The 19,156-nt window shown below is 38.9% G+C and overlaps 1 protein-coding gene across 2 annotated transcripts in view; it reads right to left on the bottom strand.

Moving 5' to 3' along the window:
• The window catches only part of SMAP1 (small ArfGAP 1), a 181,663-nt gene that overhangs the window by 82,284 nt on the left and 80,223 nt on the right, over positions 1-19,156 (bottom strand). Inside the window, exon 5 of one of the 2 annotated variants that reach the window (XM_039245811.1) lies at positions 12,709-12,789. The exons of the other annotated variant lie outside the window; for it this stretch is intronic. Coding sequence (XP_039101742.1) covers positions 12,709-12,789 — 81 coding nt within the window. The remainder of the gene's footprint in view (positions 1-12,708; positions 12,790-19,156) is intronic. 2 annotated transcript variants of the gene reach the window in all.

Raw genomic sequence — 19,156 nt, 5'->3', positions numbered from 1 at the left:
CATGCTCCCCTCTTGTGCCTGGGTCATGAATGCTGGGGGCACACTGGTGGGTGGGACTGGCTGCAATGCCTGGCTGTTACTGCTGTGGGCACAGTGGAGGGGTGGAGTAAGCCTCCAGCCTGGTTGGCTAAGAGGCCTGGCTGTGGTTGCTTCAGGCATGCTGGTTGGTGCAGTGAATCCCCAGGGTGGCTGCTTTAAGGTGTGGCCACAACTGCTGCAGCCATGCTGGTAGGCAGCACGATTCTCTTTCTATGGGGCATGAATCACCACGGAATAGTGTCAATCCCAGCCAAGAATTTCCCCTGGGTGGGAGTGGGAGGGTGGAACGTGCTTCAAATGTGGCACTGGTCCTGACTGAGGCTGCCTGCCAAGATGTGGTAGGGTGGGAAACACTTGGAAGGATGCCTACAGGGATATGTCAGTCTACAGGGGAACATGAAGGTGGGATGAGTGGTTGCTAGCAAGGTTGATAGAGAGTGTCAGAATAAGGGTCTGCCAGCATCAGGGCAGCTAAAGGAAAGCTAGAAAATGATGCCCTCCAATGTTTCTATGGTTGGAAAAAGTTCCTACAGATCCCTGCCCCTTTGGGACAGGTGCTAAAATTAGTCAATCTCCTTCATGTATGTTCCAAGCACTTTTCAAATGGCTACCTCTATGCTGGGTCTCCAAGTAATGGAACTGTTCACGGGCCCTTTAAAAACAGTCTCCATCCCCCATAGCCCTCTAGCCCTCACACAGTTAGGCACCACCGATTTGAAAAGCTAGATGTTATGGGGATTCAACTTCCCTGGTGCTAATCTCTGGGGCAAATGGTGCCCAATATGGGCCTTAAACCCCCCTCACATATCAGAGAGAACCTCGGTACCTTGATATCCCCACAACTTCTGCATTACTGCACTGGGAGTTTGTTTCCAATCTAACTATGTCCCTGTTCTTCCTACTCTTTTGACAAGGCTTTTATAAATATCTTTAGTTGTATAATAGCGATTATGCTAGTATTAAAGTCATTCTCAGAGAGTTGCTTTATATGTAGATCCAGCCTTGGTGTATCCACGGGAGATGAGCTCAGGATCTTCCTACTCCACCATCTTCCCAAGAGTCTATCTTTAGGTTTTAACATTTAATTTAACAGCTTAATATTTAACATTTTAATCCCTTTGTGTTGCCAGGGATCTCTTGGAGTTAAGACTTTTACTTGGAACTCCCTGGGCTTCCTGAATCTGTATGGGTGGTTTCCCTTCCAAGTTTAGGAAGGTTTTCAGCCATTATTTCTCCAAATAAGTTTTCTGTCCGTTCAGCTCTCCTTCTGCAACCTTCAAAACATGACTGTTACTCTGTGGTGAAACTGATACTGTCCCATAAGTCCTTTAAGTTATCTTCATTTAAAAAACATTTCTTTTTGCAGCTTTCGGTTAAGTTCCACTGCCTTGCCTGCCAGGTCACAGATCCCTGATCCACTTTTCTGCTTCATCTAGTCTGTTGTTGATTCCCTTTAGTATAGTTTTTAGTTAAGTTAAGGTATTCTTCAGCTTTGTGACTTCCATTTCAAGTTTTAATTTAAATTCTAGTTATTTAACATACAGTGAAATTGGTTTAATAAGTACAATTTATTGTTTCATCATTTACATGTAACACTCAGTGCTCATCACAACACTGCACTCCTTAATACTCATCACCCATCTAGTCCAACCCCTGGTCACCTCCCCCCTATCAACCCTAAGTATGTTCTCTATAAACCCTAAGAGTCTCTTATGGTTTGCCTCACTCTCTTTTTTTCTTCCTCTTTCCCCTATGTTCTTCTGTCTTGTTTCTTAAATTCCATGTGAGTGAAATCATATGGTATTTGTCCGTCTCTGACAGACTTGTTTCACTTAGCATAATATACTCTAGCTCCATTTACATCAGTGTAAATGGCAAGATTTTATTCATTTTTATGGCTGAGTAATATTCCATTTTGTGTTTGTGTGTGTGTGTGTGTGTGTGTGTGTGTGTGTGTATTATACACCATATCTTCTTTATCCATTCAACAGTTGACAGACATTTAGGCTCTGTTCATAATTAAGTTATTACTGATTATGTTGCCATAAACACAGGGTGCACATGCCCCTTCAAATCTGCTTGTATCCTTTGGGTAAATACTTAGTGGTGCAATTCCTACGTTGTATGATAGTTCTATTTTTAACTTTCTGAGGAACCTCCATACTGTTTACCAAAGGAGCTGCACCAATTTGCATTCCTACCAATAGTGTAAGATGGTTTCCCTTTCTCTGAATCCTTGACAGCATCTGTTGTTTCCTGTGTTAACTTTAGCCATTCTGACAAGTGTGAAATGGTATCTCATTATAGTTTTGATTTGTATTTCTCTGATGATGAATGATGTTGAACATCTTTTCACATGTCTGTTAGCCACCTGGATGTCTTTCATGGAAAATGTTAACCCATGTCTTCTGCCCTTTCTTAACTGGATTATCTGTTTCTCTGGTGTTGAGTTTGGTAAGTTCTTCATACAGTTTGAATCCTAACCTTTTATCAGATATGTCATTTGCAAATATCTTTTCTCGTTCTGTAGGCTGCCTTTTAACTGTTTCCTTTGCTGTGCAGAAGCTTTTTACCTTGATAAAATGCCAAGAGTTCATGTTTGCTAGTTTTTCCCTTGCCTTCAGCAATGTGTCTCTTAAGAGCTGCAGCTGAGGTCATAGAGGTTGATGCCAGTGTTCTCCTCTAGGAGTTTGATGGTTTCCTGCTTCACGTTTCGGTCTTTTATCCATTTGAGTTTATTTTTGTGTATGGTATAAGAAAGTGGTCCAGTTTCATTTTTCTGCATGTCGCCGTCCATTTTCCTAACACCTTTTGTTGAAGAGACTGTCTTTTTTCCATTGGATATTCTTTCCTGTTTGTTGAAAATAAGTTGACCATATAGTTTGTGGGTCCATTTCTGGGTTTTCTATTCTATTCCACTGATCTGTGTCTGTTTTTTGTTCCAGTTCATGCTGTCTTGATTACTACAGCTTTGCAATATAGCTTGAAGTCAGAATTGTAATGCCTCCAAGCTCTGCTTTTCTTTTTCAAGACTGATTTGGCTATTTGGGTCTTTTGTAGTCCCATACAATTTTAGGATTGTGTGTTCCATCTCTGCAAAAAATGTTGGTGGTATTTTTGATGGGGATTGCATTAAATGTGTAGATTGCTTTGGGCTGTATAGACATTTTTAACAATGTTTTTCCAATTCATGAGGATAGAATGTTTTTCCATTTCTTTGTGTCTTCTTCAATTTCTTTCATATATGTTCTACAGTTTTCAGAGCACAGATCTTTTACCTCTGTTTACTGTTAGCTATCTTATGGGTTTTGGTGCAATTGTAAATGGGACTGATTCTCTGATTTCCCTTTCTACTACTTCATTATTGGTGTATAAAAATGCAACCAATATCTGTATGTTGATTTTGTATCCTTGGCTCTTTGCAGACTTCATGTATTAGTTCTAGCAACATTTTGGTGATCATTCAGAATTTTTACATAGAGTAGCATGTCACCTGTGAATAGTGAAAGTTTGACTCCTTCCTTGTTGTGGATTGCTTTTATTTCTTTCTGTTGTCTAACTGCTACAGCTAGCACTTCCAATACTATGTTAAGTGACAGTGGTGACAGCAGAAATCCCTGTCTTGTTCCTGACCATAGAGAAAAAGCTCTCAGTTTTTCCCCATTGATGATAACATTAGCTGTGGGTCTTTCGTATACAGCCTTTATGATATCGAGATATGCTCCCTCTATCCCTACTTTGTTAAGGGTTTTTATGAAGAATGGATGCTGTATTTTGTCAAATGTTTTTTTCTGTATCTGTTGAGAGGATCATATGGTTCTTATTCTTTCTTTTATTGTGGTGTACCGTACTGACTGATTTGTGAATACTGAACCATCCCAAGAGACCAGGAATAAATCACACTTGGTTGTGGTAAATAATTGTTTTAATGTACTATTGGATTTGATTTCCAAGTAGCTTGCTGAAAATTTTTGCACTATGTTCATCACGGAAATTGACCTGTAATCTTCCTTTTTAGTGGGGTCTTTGCTTTTAGAATCAAGGTAATGCTGGCCTTGTAGAATGAGTTTGGAAGTTTTCCTTCCATTTTAATTTTTTGGAACAATTTGAGAAGAATAAATATTAACTCTTCTTTAAATGTTTGGTAGAATTCCCCTAGGAAGCCATCTGGCCCTGGACTTTTGTTTGTTGGGAGATTTTTGATCAGAGATTCACTTTCTTTGCTGGGTATGAGTCTGTTCAAATTTTCTATTTCTTACTGTTTCAGTATTGACAGTTTATATGTTTCTAAGAATTTATCCATTTCATCCAGATTGCCTAATCTGTTGACATATAATTTTTCATAATATTATCTTAACATTATTTGTATTTCTGTGGTATTAGTTCTGAGCTCTCTTTCATTTGTGATTTAATTTTGGGGGGTCCTTTCTCTTTTCTTTTTGAATTTTATTAATTTTTTCAAAGAACCAGCTCCTAGTTTTGTTGATCTGTTGTACTGTTTTGTTGTTGTTGTTTCTACATCATTTATTTCTGCTCTAATCTTTATTAGTTCCTTTCTTCTGCTTAAGTTTTATTTGCTTTTAAGTTTTATTTAAGTTTCTGACTTAAGTTTTATTTGCTTTTCTTTTTCCAGCTCTTTTTAAAGGTGTTAAGATTAGGTTGTATATTTGAGACTTTTCTTGCTTCTTGATATAAAAACCTGTGTTACCATGTACTTCTCTCTTATGATTGCTTTTCCTTCATTCCAAAGGTTATGGATTCTCATGTTTTCATTTTCATTTGTTTCCATGTATTTTTTAAAATTTCTTCTTTAATTTCCTGGTTAACACATTGGTTCTTTAGTAGAATATTCTCTAACATCCATATATTTGTTTTTCCAAATGTTTTCTTGTGGGTGACTTCAAGTTTGATAGTATTGTGTTCTGAAAATATGCATGGTATATGATCTCAAACTTTTTGTCCTTGTTGAGGTCTGATTTGTAACCCAGTAAATGTGAACTACTCTGGTGAATATGCACTTGAGAAGAATGAGTATTCTGCTGCTAATGTAATATTCTGGATATATCTATTAAGGCCATCTGGGCCAACAAACACATGAAACGATGCTCAGCGTCCTTCATCATCAGGGAAATACAAATCAAAACCACATTGAGATACCACCTCATGCCAGCCAGAGTGGCTAAAATGAACAAATCAGGAGACTCTAGATGCTGGCAACGCTGTGGAGAAATGGGCTCCCTCCTACACTGTTCGTGGGTATGTGAACTAGTGCAGTCCCTCTGGAAAACAGTGTGGAGGTTTCTCAAAAAATTAACAGAATTACCCTATGACCCAGCAATAGCACTGCTAGGAATTTACCCAAGGGATGCAGGAGTGCTGATGCAAAGGGACACATATACCCCAATATTCATAGCAGCACTCTCAACAATAGCCAAACCATGGAAAGAGCCTAAGTGTCCATCAACTGACAAACGGATCAAGAAGATATGGTTTATCTATACAATGGAATACTACATGGCAATGAGAAAGAATGAAATCTGGCCATGCTGAGCGAAATAAGTCAGGCAGAGAAGAACAGATACCATATGTTTGCACGTATAGGTGGATCAGAAGGAACTTAACAGAGGACCATGGGGGAGAAGAAGGGGAAATATAGTTGGGGAGAGGGAGGGAGGCAAACCATGAGAGACTCTTGAATACTGAGAACAGGGTGAGGGCTGATGGGGGTCGGGGAGAGGGTAAGAGGGAATGATGAGCGTGGAGGAGGGCACTTGTTGGGATGAGCACTGAGTGTTATATGGAAAGCAACTTAATAAACTATTTAAGAAAACAAATAAATAAACTTTTAAAAAAATGGCCATCTGATCCAGTGTGTCATTTAAAGGCATTGTTTCTGCTGATTTTCTGCTTAAATGATCTGTCCATTGCTGTAAGTGAAGTGATAAAGTGCCCTACTGTTATTGTATTATTATCACTGAGTTTATGTTTGTTATTAAATGACTTTTATATTTGGGTGCTTCAAGTTGGGGGCATAAATATCTATAATTAGATTTAATTATATTTAGAATAGATTTAATTGAAATTATATTTCATTCTTGTTGGATAGATCCCTTTATTATGATACAGTGCCTTTCTTCATCTCTTATTACAGTCTTTGGTTTATATTCTAGTTTGTCTTATATGTGTATGGCTAATCCAGCTTTCTTTTGATGTCCATTAGCATGATAAATAGTTATCCATTCTCCCACTTTCAATCAGGAGGTATCTTTGGGTCTAAAATAAGTCTCCAGTAGGCAGCATATAGATGGGGTCTTATTTTACCCATTCTGATACCCTATGTCTTTTGATTGGAGCAGTTAGTCCATTTACATTCAGAGTGATTACTTACAGATATGAATTTAGTGTCACTGTATTACATGTAAAGTCAGTGTTTCTGAATATTTTCTCTGTTTCTTTTCTAGTCTGCTGCTTTTGGACTTTCCCACTCAAAGAGACCCCTTTAATATTTCTTACAGGGCTGGTTTAGTGGTCATGAACTCCTTTAGCTTTTGTTTGTCTGGAAAATATTTATCTCTTTTCTATTCTGAATGACAGCCTTACTGTATAAAGTCTTTTTGGCTGCATATTTTCCCCATTCAGTACAGATGAACATATCATGCCACTCCCTTCTGGCCTACCAAGCTTCTGTGAAGAAATCTACTGCTAACCTTATCTGTCTTCCCTTGTAGTTTAGGAATTGCTTTCCTTTACTGCTTTCAGAATTCTTTCCTTATCTCTGTATTTTGTAAATTTTACCATGATATTATTTGGTATTAGTCTGCTTTTACTGATTTTTATGGGAATTTGTCATAGACTCTGGGTCTAAAGTTCTTTCTTGTCCAGCAAGAAAGCAGGATGCAGAATTAAAATGCAAGAGATGGCTAAAGTCTGGGAAAAGACTAGAGACCCAGTTAAGGGTCCTTGCTCCATTTTTATTAGGATCAGAAGGCTTAACAAACACGGTGATGGAAACGCATGAAGAGACAATAAATCTGTGAACAATAACTCATGGGAGTGAGGGAAAAGGGGTTTTGTATGGTGTTAGGGGTTTGGGTGGATATAAACCAAAATCCTGGCGCCAGGTAGAAGGATGCTAATAGCAGACAGGAGGTGCAGTGGTCTATTTATCTTAGGCACCCTAGGGGATACGACAGACAAAGCATGCTGCCTCAGGGATAACAAGGCACTTTTCTTTTGCTAAACAGCTCCCCTCTGGCAGCTTCATCTGTGAAGAGGTCTATGCCCCTATTTACCTGTTTACCTAATTTGGTCCATCCTTTCTGTGAAAGCAGCTTTCTGCTACACTACTAAACTGGGGGTGTTTTTGCCCTAAATATCTAATCCTGCTTACCTCATATACCTTACCTTTGTACTGGGGCCTTTGCCCCCCTCTCTATCCTGGGGGCCTTTGCCCTGCTCTCTCTATCCTAATTTGCCTAATCTTGTTTACTCAAACTTAGATGTGAGCATCCTATGGCTCTATAATTCTTTATGCCTTGTTAACCCGTTGGTGCAAGCCCAGGGAATTCCTAAACTTATTCCCCACAGGAGTTCTCTGTGACTCCCGGATTTGGAAGTCTGTTTCCTTCCCCCAGATTAGGGAAATTTTCAGCTATAATTTCCTCAAATACACTTTCTCCTTTTCCCCTCTCATTCTTCTTGGTCTCCTATGATGTGAATATTATCTAATATTTTTCTTTCCCTCTTCTTTTCAACTTCATTTTCCATAATTTTATCTTCTATATCACTCTTTCATTCCTCTGATATTTGGCTATCACATTTTTTATTTCAGCCAGACTAGTCTGTAACTCTTTTATCTCTGCAGTAAGGGACAGATATCTTTTATGCTTTTCTCTGGCCTAGCCAGTATCCTTATGATTGTTGTTTCAAATTCTGGTTCAGGCATGTTACTTGTATCTATTTTGATTAGATCCCTGGCCATGACCAATTTTTGTTCTTTCGAGATGAATTCCTATATCAGGGCATTTTGTCTAGGTCTCTGTCTTCTGTGTTTTAGGAAAGCCTGTTATGCTTCCTGTTCTAAAGAGTAATGGCTATATTAAGAAAAGGTCATATACTGTCCAGAGCCTGGTGCTTCAGAAAGTTTTTCTGGTATATGCTGTGTACACCTTGCTATTGTGTTTTGGCTATTCTTTCCTTCACGTCAGTCCTCTGCAGTTTCTCCTGGCTTACAATGGGGAGTGTTGGGACCCTGTCGACTTTATATGTGTGTGTGGTGAGTTCTAACTAGGTGTGTTTGGGTCTGCTTGTTAAAAGAGGCTAGATTCTATTTTGCCTAGAGCTAAAGCTTTGCAGAACTCTATGGTCACTAGACTGGGTGTGTGCACTGGGGGTTAGAGGAGGGCGGTTATGCTAGTCTTCTGGGGTTGGGGCTTGCTGCTCTGAGTCTCAGGCACACTTCCCCAGGTTTTTAAAAAAAAAAAAAAAAAAAAAGTACCTGCACAGCTCAGGGGGGCAAGGTTTGGTGTAAGCGACTCAAGCCTCCACTATGGATGCTGTGCTGCTCACTGAAATCCATTTATGCTCATGAGCAGTAGTAAAAATGGTGTCAGCCAGCTCTCTTGTCTCCAGAGAGGGGAGTTTATGCCTGCTGCTGTTTAGGAAGCTTTCAGAGATGAGTGAACAATCTCCCCTTGTGTGTCCCAGGCATTCTTCAGATTCTTGCTTTCACCCTGTGTTGTAGCCATCTGCTCACCTATTGGCACAGTGGTCCTGTGTTTTATCTCAAGTACATGAGCTGAGTTTCAAAACTCCAGATTTTAGGGACCTGGGGTGGCATCCAGGGATGCCATTTAGGAATCCATTCTGATCATCTGGGGGAGGGTCTTATCACCCTGTGGCTGGTGACAGTTTGTCCCAGAAGGGCAGCTGTACCAATGTGCAGGAGCTTGGAGTTCATGGTATAGCACAGAGAAAGTCAGCATGCAGGTGAGCTGCCCTCAGCAGGTGCCTCTGTTCTACGCTAATACACAGACCAGCTCAATGGTGCCTACCAGCTATTTTGTCCCCTGAGAGGCAGTGCCACCTTTCCCAAATGCACTCAAAGAAGGGGAACTATCTCTCCCAGGACAACCCAGGGGATCCTCAGACTACACTGCCTGCTCTTGGGCTTCTGCCCTCCTTCTCCACAGGAGCAACTGTACACCTGTCAGGCTCTACCCCAGTGATGGCACAGATTTCTAAAACTTCAGTTTGCACTCTGCTGCTTATAAAAACTTGCAGTAATCAGCCCTTCTCATTTCCCCCGTCAATGGTTTTGGGGAAGTGTTTTTCTTGTGCAATGCCCTGGCAACCCTGCTTGCATTCTTGCTCTCTCCCCCCTTTCTCCCTGATCAGAGCTCCATCACTTCCGCAGTACTGGCAATTCTTTACTCCCCCACATCAAATCTCTGCACCTACTACATTCCACAATACGGTTTCTCCCTCTAGGTGTGCAGCTTGTTTTCTGAGTCCTCACATCGATTTCCTGGGTGTTCAGATTGATTTGATATTTATCTAGCTGTGTTCGAAGGACAAGGCAAGCGTTAGGTCCCCCTTCTATTCTGCCATCTTAATTCCTCGGCTCAGCTCTGTGATTTCCATTTGGTAAATGTTATCATACTCTTATTTTTGGATCATATTCCCATTCCCTCATTTTGCCTAATTCTGTTTCTATGTATTGGGCAAAATAGTGACCTCTCCCAGTATTGAAGGAGTGGTCATAAGACGACTAAGAGTGTGTTTCAGTCAGCTCTTTGTATAGTGCCCTGGGGGGGGGGGGGGGGGGGGGGGGGGGGGAGGCATAGCCTGTCACAAACTGTGTCTCCAATTTGTTTCAGTCCCATAAGGACCAAAAATGCCAGGCCCACTGGCCACCAGAGCCAGGCATTCAAGGGGTGTCCCCTGTGTGAAAAGCATGCATTTCTGGGCTTTAGCAGGGTCACAGGAGGGCACCAGCACAGGAAGAACCAGCCCATCCAATGTGGTAGGGTGGGACTGTGGAGGTGTGGAAGAGTGGGGCAACCAGCACTGGCAAGGCTGAGGTAGTACAAAAATGTACTAGCACCTACTTCAAAGAGAGATCCAAGTGAACCCTGTCCAACAGACACTTTAAAATTAGGCATAAGTCTCTTTCATATATGGCCTGGGAGCTTTTTTTCAACCTGCCCCTTTTGTACTTTCTAGGACAAGTGAGTCACTGTTCATGTGCCCTTTAAGAGTAGAGTCATATTTTCCTACAGGTTTGTTTTTTTTTGTTTGTCTGTTTTTATTTTTTGGGTATCCTGACATAAGACCTGTTGGTTTCTAAAGCAAAATGTTTTGGGGACTCATCTCTCCAGTTCAGGTCTTAAGGGTTGGGGTGTCTGATATGTGGCTCAAACCTCTCACTCCTCAGGAACATTCTCCGTATTTGTGAGATCCCTTTTACCTGTGGATCACAGCACCAGGGGTGGGTCCATGTGTCTGCCTCACCTATGTATCTCAATGTGGCCTTTTTGTCCTTTGTTGCGGAGGAGCTGTTCAGCTAGTTTTAGCATCTTTTTTAGAGAAAATCATTCTATGTGTAGTTGTAGATCTGTTGTGTCCATGAGAAAAGGGGACTCTCAGGTCTTCGTATGCCACCATCTTGAAATCACCAATGTCTACTACTATCTAAGACTTGCAGGCAGGAACCACACAGTACAAAAATATATTCAGGATTTCTACCGTTTTTCTTATGTAAAAGCCTAGCTTCAGAGCAAATTCTGAAAAGGCAAAATTTGCCTTTGACATTCTTCCACTTTCTCATGGTAATATCCACCCTCCTAGAGTGCTTCTTTCCTGGGTCTGTGTGCTGACTTAGTAAGATACCTACAACACTCCAACCATGTACTTCATGCTTTAAAACTGTCTCCTACAGACTCCTTTGAATTCCCTTTGCTCTTAAGTTCAAGTGTACCCACCCAGCTTTCCATCTTAGGACTCTCTTCTTATCACTCAACACACTTTTCCTGGTCTGATTTATAATCTTAATCCTTCTCTCAATCTCTCTCTATCTACTCCCACTTCCCCCAGCCTAGATCTTTCCTCCGGGATATAGAACTGTATATCCAACTACCTACTAGATACCTGGATATCCTACAGTCATATCTAACTTTTAATTCATCCCCCTTCCTCCATTCTCCTCAAATCTGTTCCTCACCCTCAGCTTGTATCCCTTTCTCCCTGAATAGATCCATCAGGCACTGAGATACTGAGGCCAGAAACTGGAAGCCATCAAGGCTTCCCAAAGCACTGTCACGATCCACTCATTACTAAATCCCATGGATTCCATCTTCTCAAAATCTCTTAAAACTACACAAGCCTTTATATTCCCTCTGCCTCCAGGTTAGCACATGCTCCCAACATTTTATTCATGGATTAAAGCAAGTTCTCATGCTTTTTCCACACCCCACAACACAATTTATTCTTCGCAGAGATGAAGGATAGTGTAAAGGCAAGAATAACAGATCCCGTTACCTTTTCTACCCTTAAAATTCATCATTAAAGTATCAGGGCCTTCAGAGTAAAGACCTAAATCCTTCAGAAGGCTCAGAAGTGGGCTGCTCTCTCACTTCTCTCCCTATCCAATGCATGTTCTAGCCATGCCATCTACCTACAAATCTCCAAACAACCCACTTTGCCCACAGGGTTTTTTTCACCAAAATGCTTTCTCTACTAGGAATGTCATCTTAGGGGCGCCTGTGTGGTTCAGAGTTAAGTGTCTGACCTCAGCTCATGTCATGATCTCACTGTTCCTGGGTTCAGGCCTTGCGTCAGGCTCTGTGTTAACAGCTCAGAGCCTGAAGCCTGCTTCGGATTCTGTGTTTCCCTCTCTCTCTGCCCTTCCCCTACTCATGCTCTGTCTCTCTCTCAAAAATAAACAAACATTAAAAAAAATTTTTTTAAAAGAATGTATCCTAATCCTTATAGCTAATGTTTATTAAGAATTAAAGATATTTCAAAAGTATGCCTCCTGTATTAAAGAGCATAGTGAGTGAATGTCAATCACAGCATGAAAACTATATTGCATTAGGAACTTCCATAAAGTTATGTTTTCCTCCATTAGGAATCATTATCATTCACTCTAACCACACCTACCACAAACACATTCTAATGATTATCACTGATGATTCTATAGTCATAACTCTGTATTAAATGCATTAGTGTATCTGTATGATGGCTACTATTGCTTAAAAAAAGAAACTTGACATTTTCTTCAAATACTTAAAACAGCAGAATCTTCTAAAGAAAACATTTTCAATGAAAGATTTTTTTAATAGATCAAAGAATTCAACAGCAACTATAAAAAAAATTCTAGAAGTATAAAGTAGTAATGCAAACAACAAAAAAAACTGCTTCTTAAATGTTGAGATATATCTATAGTACCAATAAATCTGTCATTCTGAAATGAAACAGATCAAACTTCTTTAATCCTACTCATGGCATAGGGAAATATTCTAGAAATTGTTATATTTAATATGTACAATACTGGAGACCATTCAAAATATAAACAACTAATACACCACTCCCAAATTATGGTACAGAGTAAAAGGAAGCTCATTTACCACTGAACACTACATAATGCAGCTGGCTAGAACACTACCATACCTCCAATTTGTTTTTCTCAACAGCAGCTTGTAGAGAAGGAGAGGACACCAAAGGCTGAAGAGGAGCATCAGAGGAGGAAATCTGTGGAATGCAGATGAAAAGTCAGAAGAACAAAACGAAAGGAAGTAATAGAACTGACAGGCACAGGAAAAACATAAAGCCTACCTATTCTTGAGATATAAATGCACTTAGAAGTATGTTAACCAAGAGAAATAATGCATCAAGAGAGTATTTTTGTGGGGCGCCTGGGTGGCTTAGTTGGTTAAGCGTCCGACTTTCGCTTAGGTCATGATCTCGCGGTTCTTGGGTTTGAGCCCCGCGTTGGGCTCTTTGCTGACTGCCAGCTCAGAGCCTGGAGCCTGTTTCAGAGTCTGTGACTCCCTCTCTCTTTGACCCTCCCCTGCTCACGCTGTCTCTCTCTCTCTCTCTCCTAGAAATAATAAAAAGAAAATTAATTAAAAAAAAGAGTATTTTTGCTTTTTTTAAATTCCTTTTTTTAACGTTTTATTTCTGAGAGAGAGAGAGAGAGAGAGAGAGAGACAGCACGAGTAGGGGAGGGTCAGAGAGAGAGGGAGGGAAACACAGAATCCGAAACAGGCTCCAGGCTCTGAGCTGGCTGTCAGCATAGAGCCCGACGCAGGGCTCAAACCCACGAACTGCGAGATTATGACCTGAGCCGAAGTTGGATGCTTAACCGACTAAGCCACCCAAGCGCCCAACTTTTTTTAAATTCCTATATGCAGTTTCCAAAAATGTAAATATTTATTACAGAATATTGTATAATTTAAAGTAGAGTTCACTAGGGGCACCTGGGTGGCTCAGTCGGTTAAGTGCTGACTTTTGCTTAGGTCATGATCTTGTGGTCCATGAGTTCGAGCCCTGCATCAGGCTCTGTGCTGCCAGCTCAGAGCCTGAAGCCTGCTTCAGATTCTGTCTCCCTCTCTCTCTGCCCCTCCCCTGCTCATGCTCTGTCTCTCTGTCTCTCAAAATTTTTTTAAATAAAATAAAATAGAGTTCACTATGATATAAAATATATTCAGGTATGATCATACCAAAAGTATGTGAAAAATAATTAATTTTCTCAGATGGTAAACTTTTACTCAGCATTACTTTTGAAATACTAATGCTCTGAAGCATGAAGACACATTGTTTCAAATAGCAGGAGAGCACAAATGAACTTCTGCTTTTACTTGTAATAACTATTTTAAGAATGGAAAATAAAACAGTGCTGAAATAGTGAAAGTTAATTATTAAGTTTTAATCAGCTGTTTAAGAAAAAAAAAGTATGGAATAAAAAAAAGAGTAGGTTAATGCAATATAACAGCTAAGCAGCAGCAGGACTTAGCATAAAACAATTTATATACTTCCTTCTTTAAGATCAGTATGTACAAACACCAATACCAGTGTTGTATTTGCTGAATTACTCCAAAGCATTATGAGACAGTTATATATGCGGCAGAGGCAATTTATATATGAAAATGGATTTCATCTAAAAGCCTTTTCACACATCTTCCTACCCAATTTCTACATGCATAGTTGATCACTTTAATGGAAGCATTATCTTCCTGCTCTCTTTACTGCCAAAATATAACTGAAATATGTTTACAAAATGCATAGTAGATCTTTGAAGCCATAAAACTGACATCTATATATATTGCCCTATCATATCAACAATGCCTCTAAGAAACTGTTTAAAATAAAAGGTGCTATTACAGAAAGGTTATTATGTAATGTCAAAATAACGTTGGGAGATAAGTCCTCATTCAATCTGCTTATTATTAAGTTAGTTACGGTTGTAATTCTTGAATCACAACCCAAGACCATAAACTTTAGAGTTTTTTTTCCTTGAACACTGCTTGTTGGCTCTGTCATAATTGTGCAAACTAGCCATTTAGTAACTACTAATGGGAATTACACACAGAAGAAAAGATTTTAAAAGAAAAATGTCACCTTAAACCCTGGCTTCAAAGTTGCTTTATCCCATTGGACATTTACTTGCTTGAGATCTTTAATTGCCTCTTTATGTAGAAAATAACAGATTAAAAAGCACACAAATTCACTTAAGATGACAGCCTGTATCATAAAGACCTCTTTGCCCAAACTCGTGTAATAGCTAAATACAAAAACATAAAAGAGAAATAGGTATATATTTAGCAAGTCAAGAAGGGTTACTAATTCAAGATAATTCACTGTAAAAGTGTTTGTTCTCCTTTTGACTGATTTGGCCACTTTTAAAGCTCAGAAGCAGGAATATAAAACTATTTAATAAATAACAGTAACTAGGGGTGCCTGAGAGGCTCAGTCAGTTAAGTGTCCGACTTCTGCTCAGGTCATGATCTCACGGTTCCTGAATTCGAGCCCTGCATCGGGCTCTGTGCTGACAGCTTGGAGCCTGGAGCCTGCTTCAGATTCTGTCTGCCCCTACCCTGCTTGCACTCTGTCTCTCTCTCAAAAATAAAACATTAAAATAAATAACAGTAATTTAACAAAGCATTTTAATGCTCTCTCCTAAAAAAGCTTTGATACTCTGTTTCAGCTAGAAATAAACAGGGAGTTTTTCAGTAGGAAAGACACTTGAAAAATCAATGGAAAAATTAACACGTGAACAAATAAATTGTGGTATATCCACAAAATGAACTATTATCTGCTAATAAAAGAAGAATGGCCAAAGAGCACTCATAAACACAGGGATGAACTTCAGAAATATACTGAAATAAAGATATCAGACACCAAACAGTACATATGTATGATATCATTCATATGAAACTCCAGCAAAGACAAATATAATGTAAAGTTAAAAAAAAAAAAAAAAAAGTAGACCAGTGGTTACCTGGGTCGGGGTGGCTCAGGAACCTTTCAGAAAAAAGAAAAGATTCTATATGCCCTCTGTGGTGGTTACACAAAGGTATATATTTTTAAAAAATCAATGAACTCTATCTTAAATTGTCTGCCTTTTACTGCACATAAATTTTATCTTCAATAAAGTTCAGTTTTAAAAAGTTAATGAGAGGGTTAAGATACATATATCAGCAAGGAATGAGGAAACAGAGGTCAAATACTGACAATCAGAAGCAAGAGACACCAAAGAACACAGAGACAGATGAGGGCGAACAAAAAATGGGGGTCGGGGGGCAAGAGAGAAGAAAAAAATACAGAGGCAAGGAAAACTAGGTGCTTTTGAGTGTTCTAATCTCTCAAAACTACTCCTTGCCATCTCCACTAAGCACCCTAATAGGAAAGTACCATCATCTGTCACCTATATTGGTCCTAACTGGCCTCCTTGTCCCAAGTCTTACTCTTCTCCAAACTATGGCATTCTCAAATGCAAATCGGATCACTCAGTATCCTTAATTAGAAGCTTTAAATAGTCCATACATATTATATTATATAAACATTTCTGAATGTTAAAGGAAAACAAAAAAGGAGGAAGGGAGCATTTCAGAGGAAGAATCAAAAAGAGGCTCAATCTCAGCAGTTATTATTGTCCTTTCTTGCTAACATACTATGCTGAAATCTCATAGTAAGTTATTGACATTTACTGTCAAATTCAGAATTTATTTTATAACTACACATTAGCACCATTTCACTGGATTCTAATATTTTTATATAGAGAATGGACAAAGACTTGGACCTTAGAAAATTGCGCTAGAAATTGGTGGCGTCAGTAAATTCAGTTGTTATGACTGAACGACCTCTATTCCTTACCCTTCTCCTGCTCAAACCCTCCATCCATGAGAGAATACACAATGGGAACCTAGTAAAAATATCCTTCGGGAATAAATAAGTTACAGTCTTTCTTTCAATTATTCTTAAGCCCAGAGGTTCTTCTCTAGGCCACCACCAAAGTAAATTGTACGTGAAAAAGTCCTAAAGCAATACAATTGCATAAACTCACCTCCTACAAAAGAAAAACTGATCAGGCCTAACAGGTTTCCAACTCCCACCTACCAGAATAAGGTGAGCAAATACATTTGGCAAAGGTATGAAGTATTATAAAAATACCAATATGATTATTTGAAGGCCATAAAGCAAAATGTTTACCTTTTCAAGAAAAAAAATCACATTATTTTCTTGATCAATTTTTTTCCACTACCACCTTTTTCAACACAATAAAATAAAATCTGGTGTTCCAAAACACTGAAAAATGTAAGACCACTGGGAGTTGCCTTATGGATTAATTACTAGCAATACACTGCTTGAAACTCATTTCAGGCACTCTTGGATGTTTTTCAAGTGGAGATTTTATCATAGCAATTTCGAATGGCTGTCTTATGAGCTCTCAATATATTGTAAAGCTCAGGTGTTTCCGTAGTCCAGAAATCATCTTAAAAGTATGATTTCCAATGTCCATATAATTGACACAAAACCTGAAAATACATTTACTGAACCAATAAATAAATCATACAAAACATACCATCAATTAAACTCATCAATAGGCCACTTAAAAGACTTTGATAAAACTTAACGAAATAACGGTAGCTACCAAATATGTAGAAGGTACATTTTATTTTTTATTTTTATTAAATAGTTTATTGTCAGGTTGGTTTCCATATAACACCCAGTGCTCATCCCAACAAGTGCCCTCCTCCATGCCCATCACCCCACTCCCCCTCTCCCTCTCCCCCACCAGCCCTCAGTTTGTCTCAGCATTCAAGAGTCTCTCATAGTTTGAAGAAGGCTAAATTTTAATATACTAACTTAAAAATCTTTGCATAAGTAACTAAGAAATGTAGGATGCTGGAAAACTTTCAAAATATAAGTCCTTTTATTGCCACATCAAGTCACTGGTAGATGTTAATCAAAGGAGAGACTAAAACATGGAGGGATTAATCATAGAACTCTAAGTCAAGGGGCGCCTGGGTGGCTCAGTCAGTTAAGCGTCCAACTTTGGCTCAGGTCATGATCTCACGGTTCTTGGGTTCGAGCCCCATGTCGGGCTCTGTGCTGACAGCTAGCTCAGAGCCTGGAGCCTGTTTCGGATTCTGTATCTCTCTTGCTCTCTGACCCTCCCCTGCTCGCTCTCTCTCTCTCTCTCTCTCTCTCAGAAATAAATAAAACATTAAAAAAAATTTTTAAAAAAAGACCTCTAAGTCAAAATTGTACCGGTGATCTAAAGTCTTATAAATTTGAGTATTCAAATTTCTTAATTATCTACCTGCTTCAAGTCATTTGTTGCTTCCAATCTCCCACCACCTTCCTCCAATATAATCATTACATTATAATTATTAAGCACCCTAAATATGTGTGCCAGGCACCCTTTTAAAAATGCAGCATGCCTTCTCTTACTTAACTCTTACAATACTATGAAATATAGACACCATGATCATTTCTGTTCCACAGAAAAGGAAACTAAATTATAATGAAAAGGAATAACAAAGAAAGCCAACTTGAAACTGCTATTTTTATACTAATTCTAACTTACTACCTAATTATTCACCTAAGTTTCTCATCCCTAATAGAGAGCATCTAAACTGTATTGCAACTTAGTCTTGGAATTACTTATGTATCTTAAATAACTAATTATATAATCATCAGTTAATTATACTGATGATACTAAAAATTACTAGTGTTAACTCACTTTTAAAGTAATATAATATAGAAACATTGTTTCTATAATAATTTCTAAGTTGAAATAATGAATTTTATTTTATTTTTGTTGTATTAAAGTATTAGTCTTTATACACATACATATATATAACAAAACGAGTGAAATTTTATTGTTTTTAAACTCATAATATTCAATTATATGGCAACTGATTAGAAAAGTAATTTCGTGTGAAATTAAGACTGGAAAATTAAAATCTTCGTGTGCTACTAATTCAAATTCAAATAGAGCTCAAGAGGTTGTTTCTGAGAGATGAGAAGTGGTAAAAGAGGAGAGTACTATGTAAGATAAACTGAAACAAGAACAAGCAAGTGCTCACCAACTCCCAAAGATTATTAACTGTTTCCCGAGACAAAATTAAGGAAGTCAGGCAGTCAGTATTAAATAGCTACAGTTGCCTACACATTTTACTCCTCTACTAGACTTTTTGTTTCTGATCATTATGATGGCAAATAAATAATCTGAATATTAAAATATATGTGGGGAATGAGGGAGGGTGAACAGAGGGGAAGGAGAAGGCAGGGGGAAGACAGAAAAGCTGATGAAAAAGAGCAAGTAATATGGCAGAGTTCAGCTCCATCTACTCAAGACCCGCTAGATCTTCTAGCAACTCAATCACTGTGCTTCCAGCTTTGATTCACTACTGGTTAGGGAGGGGAAGGAGAGAGGAAGAGAGAACGGATTTCTGTACTAAAAATTTTCAAATTCCCCTATCACTCATTGAAGTAACAACCATAGAGGTCAGATTCATTGTGTACCACTGTGGTAAGAACTCTAGGATGGCCAAAACCCCTACCCCTTGGTATACATACCTTATATAATGCCCTTTCTTGAGTATGGGCA

The sequence above is a fragment of the Hyaena hyaena genome, unplaced genomic scaffold (assembly GCF_003009895.1).
Source record: "Hyaena hyaena isolate Hyena2069 unplaced genomic scaffold, ASM300989v1 scaffold_271, whole genome shotgun sequence".
Taxonomy (NCBI): domain Eukaryota; kingdom Metazoa; phylum Chordata; class Mammalia; order Carnivora; family Hyaenidae; genus Hyaena; species Hyaena hyaena.
This window is presented reverse-complemented; position numbering and strand designations above follow the sequence as displayed.